Source organism: Hippoglossus hippoglossus, chromosome 8 (assembly GCF_009819705.1).
Source record: "Hippoglossus hippoglossus isolate fHipHip1 chromosome 8, fHipHip1.pri, whole genome shotgun sequence".
In the NCBI taxonomy this organism is placed as follows: domain Eukaryota; kingdom Metazoa; phylum Chordata; class Actinopteri; order Pleuronectiformes; family Pleuronectidae; genus Hippoglossus; species Hippoglossus hippoglossus.
In genome coordinates, this window is record NC_047158.1 from 3647798 (window position 1) to 3658914 (window position 11117).

Sequence of the window (11117 nt, forward strand, 5' to 3'; positions counted from 1 at the left end):
TTCAACCCCCACCCCCGCTCCAGACTGCTGGCGCATCACTATAAGCGGTTTGCTGCTTTCTTTCCTTTAATAATGCAGCCAATTATCAGAGTCTAATTAATAGCATAATATTAAACTATGGATATGCAGGAGCCACAAAGCTACCTCTTTATATAAAAACTGTTTTACATGGAGTCCAAGCCATTTCACAAGGGGAATGTCCATGATGAAGAAGTGATGTTGGTCTGGATGTTGCTGGAGCACTAACACAAATTCAGAGAAGTCCAAAGTCTTAAGTTTCAGCCCCTTTCTGTCTTTCCCGTCCTGGAAGTTAAGACGTCTGTGTTAATGTGGCCGAGTCCTCGCCCCATGTTAGGGATCAATTGAGCAATTGATCAGTTGTACATTAGAAACAGTGGGTCTGTGGGAGCATGCTACGTTTGCAGTTCTCGGAAAGGCCATTTCGTGTTGTTGACTCTATAGCTTTATGTTGAACAGACCGCATGAGTGTGCGTGAATGTGCTACGGAATCATAGACTGTATGTAAAGATGGACGACGCGTCTCCACTTTCATTGTACAAAAAGCAAGCTGAAATATCTCGAAGACGGGTGCCGCCATCTTGCACTCTTCCCGCCATTTGGAGAAATGTCTGTGCAGTAGTGATCGTGTAGTGAAGTACATCCGTGTGATAAGAACTACCCAACATGACAGAAACCATCTTTGAGAAAACAAAATGTACGTGTACTTTGACTCTTTAGTTTGGTCCATGCCCCATCCACTAACAAGGAGGATTCAGGTTTTATGACCAATACTGCAGTCAGCCACTAGGGGTGATCAAGATTTTTTGGGTTCACTTTTGTGGAGCTGTCGTGTTGCCCATCTTTATTCACAGTCTATGGTCGGGAATGTGTTGTGAGGCAGCTCCGCTAGTCCTTGGGCTGCTCCTTGCTCTGTTTCTTCATTTTCATCCTCCGGTTCTGGAACCAGATCTTCACCTGCCGTTCCGTCAGGTTGAGTGCGCGCGCCACCTCATGCCGCCGGTCCCGCGTGAGGTACATGTTGAACAGGAACTCCTTCTCCAGCTCCAGAGTCTGGTATTTGGTGTACGGGCATCGCTTCTTCCTGGAGGAGCGAGCATGTAGCCAGTTGGCCGAGGGGTCAGCTGGAGGAAGAGAAGAAGGAAAAGAGACAAGAAATTTATTATAAACCAAGAATAAATCCACATATGCTTCCTATTTGTGTGTCAGACAGCATTAAAAAGGACAGAGCCAAGCAAAAAAAACGCTCCCTCGAAGATCAAAACAACAGATCTCCGTGTGTAAAAGTTACGGAACCTTGTGTAGCAAGGCTTTTTCTCAAACGCCTGAATCTGCGATTGACACTTTGATGCGTAAACTGGGTTTATGGTGACAGGGGGGTGCAGCTCTAACACAACTGGACAGCACATGAAAGACAAACGGCCTGTTCCATCCAACGTGCAGAAAACACAGTGGACAGATGTAATTGTCTGGATGAAAAAAAACAGCACTAGGAGAACAGACAACAGCCTGATCCCAATCATTAAAAATAAAGCAATAAGTCATTGCAGAAACATATTAATGTATGGTAATAGAAGGTGGGGATTCGGTTTGAGGGTGACCTTCAGGAAAAGATGAGAAGATGCTGCAATCACTGGGTCAGTGAAGATGTTCGGAGCATTATGAGAAAAGAAAGAAAAATGAGAGCCCCCGCATGATGACAGCAAACACATCAGGGAAGATGTTTGACAGGCCCGATACGTTTTCCTCCTCCTCCTCCTCTTTCTGTTTGCGTGAGAATGATAATCACATTGCAGCTCAGCGCGCTGTCACTGCGTCACTTCTGATTGCTGCTAAATTAATAAGTGCTGGCAGATTTACGACCCTGCCGGGGTTAGAGGAAAAATATTTCTTGTGTTCATCCTTCGCCATTCATTACGCGTGTATAAGATGCAGTGCGACTCCGACTCCGGTCACACAGTAGACTGCACTGAACCCTGTCTGAGCACAAACACATGCATCGACTTATGAACCCTGCAAGGTTTTGCATGCGGCGTCGGAGGTGTTGTGGTGGAATGAAGGATCTGTGTTGGCGCCCAGCTCCATCCTGCCCCCTTCAGAGTCTTCAATGCTCTTGTGATGGGGAAAACGGGACAGAAATATTTTCTTTCATTGTGGAAACGCGTCTGAAATAGTAAATAACAGGCTTTCAAATGTGCCGCTCTTCATTTTTTTAAATGAGAGAAAATTGCTTCGTCCTTTTTTTCCAAATCTCCTGTGTGCCAGGCCACTCCTAAACCCCCCTACACACACGCACACACACACGCACACACATACACACACACACACACACACACACACACACACACACACACACACACACACACACACACACACACACACACACACACACACACACACACACACACCACCCCTCTTTACAGCTTTCAGACCAATGTAATTAGCAGAGACTTCATGTTTGGGAGGCATGGGTCTGGTTTGGGGCTGAGAGCTATCGACATTTACCCTCTGCAAAGCAGCAGGCATCTCAGCTATGAGGCAGCTCGCTGTGAGCCTTACAGCACTGAGGGCTCTTTGGAGGACAATTCAACGATTTAAAAGAAAACATCTCTCTGCTCATTTTGACTATATATCAACCCATTTAACATTGCTATACCTGCAGGTATTGCCTGGTTTTAGTAGCTCAGCCTTTCTGAACAGTGCAGCACAAAGATATAAGTCATTATTAATCTAAAGATGAGATGTTTCCATTTTAAAACACACTCAGGGACAGAGAGAGAGAGGCGAGAGGTGGTTCTGGTTGATTTCCACTTTTACATCTTCTAAATAAAACCTTTAACCATATAAGCAATCATTCCATGTGGTTTGGTCAGACTCTTCCTCCCATCAATCCCACTCAATCATAGGTCTGTAATGCCAGCACAATCTCCCACCAGCTCAAGTCTGTATATTATATATTCATATAACCTATATATAGGATCGAAATGAAATAAAATTAAATATAGATTAAAATTTGAGCTTTCTCAATAAAGGTGACTATTTCTTGAAATATAGACTGAAGAGCTAAAGAAAAAGCAAACTGTGTTATAAAAATATAAAGAGCCTCAATGACAGCAGGGAAAGCACAAACCCAGACCACACTGGAACCATTTTCTTAAAAGTTGCTGTTTCTTTTTTTGTCTTTTATCGCTGACAACCGTCTCAGTCAGCAGTACAATGTCAATCTGGCGCAAGACACAAGTGTGACTTCCAGAGGAGATTCCAGTCGGGATGTATTGGAGACAATAAAAGGTTGGTATAAGAAGAGTCACAGTTGTTGTTATACCGAGGCCTTCCCGAGGCGGTGGGAGCCCGACTGAATGAAACACAGCAGACAAGTAGTCTAACCATCACAGTCAATACTGGAATATGTCATCTAAATCAGTCTGTGCTCCATCAAGGTCTAAAAGCTTCTCCTTGTTGCTGTGTGACCAGAAAAAAACATAAATAAAGACGAGAGGGGGAGATTTAACCTTACAGCCAGGAGCAGATCAGCTCTGCATGGCATAGTGTTATACTGGAAATGTTCTGTTCTTATGATAAATGTTGCCACAGTCCTCAGGACTAAAATGGCAGAACAGATGATCTTATCACTCATCACAAGTGTGATCTTCAGCACCTTTTGACGCCATGCAGTCAGGATTTGAGGTGGTGTGTCGCTCCCTGAGGAGCCAGGCTTTTCCCTAACTGATGCTGGGTGGAGGCTTCGTCTGTCTTCAATTTCACTGGTAATAATTCACTGCGATGACAATCATGCATGCTGTAATGCTAAGGCAACTCGCACAACTGCATATGACATTTGAAACAATGTCCTCTTTCTCCCAGTTAGACACAAAGATCTGTTTTGTGCGGCACCATGAGCAGAAGCAGTATTAATTGACGTTAGAGTAGATTCTGCTCTGGACTTAAATGTTGGACAAGGAAATGTGCAGCTTGGAATTTTTATGTATTATCAATTCCAATGGGAAACGAAACAAATTGGATTTGTAGTTACAACGTTTATATACATGAGCCACCATTAAAAGCAAAGTAAGTAAGATGAATTAATGCATCAAAATTAAATGTTTATTTTACATTTAAAGTAATTGAAATGTATCAAATAATAAGCCAAAAATATATTTTTGACTCAAAACGTTTAAGATTTTACTATAATCATGATTTGGACTGAATAGAAAATGCATTTTCTTTTTGTTTGTCAAATGTCTGAACACATTAGGCGGAATTTGCATTTTCTTTTTCCTGGCAGCACTTAACAAAATTACACAGAGGAAGGTGTTGGCTCCACTGAAACGTTGCTGCAAGGCTATTTCCTGGTTATGGCAATGTACTACAAATGTAATTGCACTGTTTCTATTGAATTAACCATTATTACTTCTGTTATTATGATTTCGGTCCATGGTTCAGTGACAGAGAGTAAGGCCTGTTTGGAAGCATCAGCATAAAGCGTTTGTCCTCTAGGCTTGATAAAAAGTAGTCAATGAGCTTGTGGACACATCGTGACCCAGACTAAACCCTGGACCTGATTCGTCACAGCCAACAATTCATAACAAAATCAAATTTAGGTGAAAATTGCACAAGAAGTCATCATTAGATATTTACATTCATTAATACAGAATGTAGTGCAAAAAAAAGTCCAATTAGAAGTAAAGGAATGTGATTAATAAACTCAACTCAAATATACTGGTTTGCTCAAACACACATGCTGTGTCTGCCCAACCCCGCCCCATGAATGTGAATGAATTTATGAGAGCTGTCTGACCCACATGACGATAATGATTTGTACTTTTTGGGTGTTTTTTAAGGCCAAGAGGATTTTTTTGGAAGCACTTCTGACTGTTTACTGGTGTAAACAGAGACTTTGTTGTAATGGCTCAAAGTTTGGAATTCAACTGTTGGGGGCTAAAATGGCTGCCAATGATGTGCATCACATCACCCAGCCTATGTCAGCCCCTGACGAGAAAAAAAACCCCGCCCCCCACAGCTGAGTTAGTCAGCAGCCATCGTCAGTAAATACGTCCTTAATACCCCCTGGAATCAATTTCCTCCCACATGGCCAGCATGTAGAGGATCGATTTCATCTCAGAACAAAATAATGCCTGGTAAAGGGGTGAGCGGAGGCCGGAGCGTGGGGCGTGGGGTGGGGTGGGGATGTGCAGCGCCTTTGTCACACAGTAAAGTGGGTGCTTTGAATCCCCTGGGTGTACAATCACCTCCAAGACCATCCATTACCCTCGAAGCTGTGTGGCAGCCGTGGCTGTCACCAGGGTGACGAGCCAGTTGTGGGGTGGTGAGGGGTGATGCTGGACGGCGTACACTTTTTTTTTTCTCAAGGGGTGGCAGGACAGTAAGGGGGGTGCCGTAAAGAAAGAATGTAGGTGTTGGTGCAGCTTGTGCAGATGTAACCTGAAGCCCTGGCCTGCACACCAGTAAGAAGGCACATGGATGAAAAGATTGATATTCCTGTAAAGCTGCCTGTTATAGCCCTGCAGCACGACATGTTCTGTTGTTGGCCTATTGTGCCTTTTTCCTGTGTTTGTGTGTGTGTGTGTGTGTGTGTGTGTGTGTGTGTGTGTGTGTGTGTGTGTGTGTGTGTGTGTGTGTGTGTGTGTGTGTGTGTGTGTGTGTGTGACAGAGAGAGACCACGGTGATGAATGCATGGAAACAGTGACCGAAACGGCTACAAGACTAATACCACATCCCATCTCTTTCTCTCGCTCTTTCTCGCTCCCTTTGCAATTTCACCCTAATAGTTCCAGAAACTGACCCCACATATATCCCAAAGGCACGTTATTACATTTCCTGAAGTCGTATTTTACTCCTCCCCCCAGCTCCCCCCCACCCACTTCCACCCTTACAACCAATCTCACCCAGCCACCACCAGCAACACACCAATTAATGTGGGTTGTTCACCTGGCATTATAACTTAATAAACTTCAGGGGTAATAACTTTCTCTCTCTGCCCCGGCAGCAGCAGCAACACAAAGACTGAAGTGTAACCTTGTAGTTTATTCTGGATGGCTGCCCAGCACCAGTGACACAAAGGGAATCTGTAGCTGGAAGCCGGCTTAAACTGGATGTGATATTTTTAAAGGTAGTAATCTACTGGTGTTATTCACACCGCATTTATTTGGTTACCCAATAAGACTCAAGGAATCAAGGTTAACGTTTTTTGGGGGAAATGCTTCTTTACTTTTTTGCTAAGATTTAGATACCAAAACATGCCATTTCTACATTTTGATTGTTGTGAGAATGAAACTAAATAAATAAAATGCCTTAATTGGTGCTAGTGGGTGGATTTGATTACCTTTAGTAAGAGCTAGGTTACATGTTTCCTCCTGTTTCCGGTCTTTATGCTATAAACTACTTTAAGTTAGATAGCCTACAATGTCCTACTCTGCAAGAAGTTAACCTTAACCTAAACAAAACTGGTATACCTTTAAAGATTCAGTGTGTAGGATTTAGTGCCATCTAGTGGAGAAGTGACTTATTACCCCTCCTTCAAGCAATGTAAGAGAAAAGCCACAGTGGCCTTTGGGAAACAAAATATGCAGAAGGCCCCCTTGAGAGCCAGTGTTTGATTTATCGGATCCGGGCTAATATGGAAACATGGCGTTGCAACATGGAACACTCTGCTAAAGAAGACCTAGTATAAAGGGCTAATTCTAAGGTAGTAAAAACACGACTAATTTTAGTTTACACCAATGAAAACACGATTGTGTATATTATATTCCACATCTGATACATCCCCCTAAATCTTACACACTGGACCTTTAACCAAAAAGCTGTTAGGCTAAGTTATTTATCATTTAAAAAAGATATGGACTTTTGTTACATATGTTTAGATCAAATTTATCAATCAGTCTATTTCAAAACAGAATTCTTTCACAGGGTGTGGGCCATTGCAACACGAAGCCATATATCCTAACACAGCCAATTACAAACAATCACATACAGAGCCAAATGGGTTTTTCCAACCACCCTCCCTTAATGGTGACGCACTGTAAATACGACTGGTCTGGTAACACAAGAGGCGTCTCAACCGAGGCCTCGCTCAGCGATTTGTATTGAAGTGATGGTGTTAGTCGGCACAAGAGAGAAATGTGTCCACGTGTTTTCATCCATGTAGTTTTCAAAATGGCTGCCGGCAATGCGAACAATAGAAATAGCATTTTCAAATTGATCCAGTAAAGGAGACTGGTTTGAACGGAGTGTGTTTCACTTGCAGCCAGACTGGCACATACTGGTGGAAAGTCTAATAATTCAGACTGGAGGCTGATGGGCTCCATCCAGCCCTTAACCAGCCCTCTCCTCTGATGGATAGCTCACTCAGTTGCTGTAATAAGGTGACTGAGAGTGTTTATGTATGCATGTGTGTCTGAGAGGAAAACAGGGAGAGACAAATGTGTGTCTGTGTGTGTGTGTGTCTTTGTGCCAGTCCAGCAATAAAGTGTGCATTTGGATGTGTGTGAATGTTTACAATTTGTGTTTCTTCTTCTGAAGGCCAATATGGGGGAAGGGTGTGTGTGTGTGTGGGGGGGGGGGGTACTCCCTTCTTCTCCTTTCCTCGTGCACGCACACACACTACCAACGCACACTGATCAAACGGTCACGCGCTCATACACATGGATCACACTCCTGTGGCAGACCTGGAGATTTATCCGGCGGGATTAGCGGGAGGGGAACAAAGCCCGTTCACATGCAACCTCTCTTCATGAAAATACAAGAAATGAAATTTAAAGAAAAATAATAAATTAATGGATTTTCCTGTTCCACCCAGAAATAAGTCAGGGGACTTTGGAAAAGTGGTTCAGACTGAGCCAAGCGCGCCGGCGCATGCATGATGGATTAAATGTTGTTGTTAGTGCGAGTGATGGTAGAAAAACAGAGCAAATCCGTGTTACTGGCCCAACGCTCCATGGCCTTATATCAGGATGATTGCGACTCCATGACAGGTAAAATATTATTATTATCTTTGCAGGGTGAGCTGATGATTAAAACAGCAACTCACAGGCAACTGTACGAGATGAGTGCGGCCTATAATAACATGGAGTTGTGGAATATAAATATTCAGCCAGCGATGGTTTGAATAAATATGATTAAACTTTTAAGGGTGAGACACAGTGGTTTCTTAATGTTAATTTGCAATAATAGAGTAAATGTCAGTCTTCACAAAACAATATGCTAATTTCCTTTAACTCCTCTTGTGAAGGGAAGTCAAAGCTTAAATCTTTTGTCCTCGGCCCATGTGCTCACTGCTACAAGCCGGAGACCATCAGAAGATCCTGTGTGCATGTGTTCGTGCTTTCAGAGTCCAGACTGACGCTCCTCTCACATGTGCGCGGCGCCGAGTCCCGCACGGCAGAGTCGGTCCACGCACGCCGCGGCACTCTGACTTATGGTGCGTCTGCTCTATAGAGAGCCAATGTCTCCTGCTCCGCGGCTCCGAGCCGCCGGGCCAGTGATGGACGACCTGACTCCTTTTATGGTTTTTATGATTTTTTTATGATTTTTAAAGGAGCACGGGGGCGCGTATGTGAATGACATATACAGAGGATCATTTCAGTTGATGGACAGAGAGGAGGCGCAGGCGCAATGAGCTGTTTTATCCCTGTTGTTATTATTATGTTTACAACTAGAGAAAAGTTCCGTTTCAGTTGAGCAGAAATGTGACAGTGCGCGCACATACGCGTCCACGCATGCACAAAGGGAAATTATTGAGAGTTGTTGGCTGAAGAATTAGTATCAGAGCCAAGCAGAATATCAACTATTCAATGTGGTGCCTTAAGAAACAGAGGATGACTGAGCCCGTCCATGTTCCTTTGGACTGGTCTTATTGTTGCACACGGACACGACGAGCATTAAAACGTACTGGAGCGGAGACACAAGAGCATGCGTGCTGTGCACGGGCATAAACTGCGTGAAATAAAGATACTAAGATCTACTTTGGTCCAAATTATTAATTATAATAATGAATCTAACGCATCAGCCGCTTGTTCCTTTTTCAAACGAGGCAGGAGTGCGCATGTCCCGGCAATTAACTCCAGCAACAACCTGGAGCCTCCACAAACCCAGCAACGTTCTCTGCTGTCACACAGAGAGGTCTGATGATGAAGATGAAGAGCAGCAGAGCAGAAAACACAGAAAAAAGATCTGAATATTATAATTATTCCCCCCCCCCTCCACTTTCCTTATTTAGTTTTTTCTACTGAGCACCTGCTGTTAAATAACGTCCCTTCTGAGTTGCTCACTCCCACTTAAAAAGCGTTCAGGGGGACCTCTATCATTTTCCCCCTTTTATAATCCTCTCTAATAATATGTTGTTTAGTCCATGAAGCCACTTTATGTGTTGGCTTTGGGCTGTTGCCAGGTAATCCACTCTAACGACCCCTGAGTGCCTGGACATACTCTCACAGTATCATGTGCGGATTAAGTAACAGCATCAACAGCATCACCTAACACACATATCATGTTCAGTTTTGTGGAGATGGTTTGGGCTGATATTCCCACTGTGGCATTTTTAAATCTTGATCACTCTTTTTTTTTTTTAGAATAACTACATCTCGCAAGTTGATCATGTAGGTTTGCCAACCACTTGCTGACTGCTGCTCGTGTTATAAATAATAAATCTGGAAATTGTGCAAAGCGGAGGGTTTGGGGTAACGTCACAGAAAAGTCTGCAGTTATGGAGCATCGCTGTGTGGTAATCTGTTCCACAGGAGCCCGCTGGTAAAACACGGATGATACGAGCCAAATATCCCAGTAAGCGCAGAGAGCAGAAGGTGGGGGCACTTTGGCTCTCCGGCTCTTTGTTCTTGTTTTATGGCGGCATTAAAAGCATTTACAATCTCCCACTCCCCGCTCTCTCTCTCTCTCGCTCTCTGGCGCGCTATTTCCTGCTTTAATAACTTACTTTGATCCAGGCCGTCTTTGTCCTCACTCCCTTCACAAATGTCCTTATTTTCCTCGAACCGTCCTCCCGGGATGGCGGCTGGATGGAGGCTCAGCTCGCGCGCAGCCGTGGAAGTTGACTCCAGGATGTACGTGGTGGTCTCGTGCTGGTGCTGCCCGCCGATTTTGGCCGCGATCTCCCCGCCGAGGTGGGCGAGCTGCGGCTCCAGCTTGACCTGCCCCGTCTGCCCCTGGCCCGGGACGGACTCGGGGCCGCGCGGCGCGCAGTCAAGCCACGACCGTAGGTACCGAGTGTCCGCGGCGGGCACGTGCTGGGCTGGGATGTACGGGTGGTAGACGGTGGGGAGGCCACTGGCACCGTGGTGCGGACTGAAAGGGCTCCAGGACGGCGAGAAGACCGGGGGTTTCGGCTGGAAGCTGCAGGATGGGTACGGATCTGGATGGGGATGCTCCGGGTGCGCAGCGCCTCCAGGCTGCCTCCCGCCCGCAGCTGCTGCGGAGCTGGAGCCGGAGTACTGGACGCTGGGGAAGCGAGTCGGGGCTGAGAGTTCATCGCTCTCGTGACTTATGATGGAGTCCACGTAATAGTTGCTCAAAGTCCCAGAAATGGACATTCTCGGACATTATCTGCGCAACGCTGCGAGTTCACTAAACAGAGAACAAGAAGAGGGACATGACGAGATTTTCTCTCTTCCCCTCTCTTTCTCTTCCTCTGTTCTGTCCTTCGCTGGCTCCCTCCCTCCCTCCCTCTCTCTCTCTCTCTCTCTCTCTCTCTGTCTCGCTGTCTCTCTCCTCTAGCCCCCTTCCTTCCCAACAACTTGCTCACTATAGTGAAACAAAGTGCTACAGCCTAGTCTCGCACAGTGCAGGGGGGTAGCGTGCGTGTGCGTGTGTGTGTGTGTGTGGGTTGGGGAGGTGGGGGGGATGTCGGGACAGAGCGCAAGGCGCAAACTGATTGGCCGGACCTTTTCTTCGAGCCTGATAAAGCGTCAATGGAGCGTAAATCAACCCTGGTAGTTGGCCTTTCTCCCTCTCCCCCCCCCCCCCCTCTCTCTTTAATAGATTGCTCCTCTTCTAAATAAATTGTCTTGTTTATATGCAATATGCAAAAAGGACAGTTCTTCTGTATGGAGTCTGTGTATCTATGGCTG

General features: G+C 45.2%; 1 protein-coding gene across 1 annotated transcript; it reads right to left on the minus strand.

The window, feature by feature from the left end:
• On the minus strand, window positions 1-10655 carry hoxb9a (homeobox B9a). Its single transcript, XM_034594356.1, has 2 exons — window positions 9968-10655; window positions 1-1142 (listed from the first exon to the last, which is right to left on the minus strand). The coding sequence occupies exons 1-2, from the start codon at window positions 10578-10580 to the stop codon at window positions 907-909; spliced, it is 849 nt and encodes a 282-aa protein (XP_034450247.1). The 5' UTR covers window positions 10581-10655; the 3' UTR covers window positions 1-906.
• Between the last annotated feature and the right edge of the window lie 462 nt (window positions 10656-11117).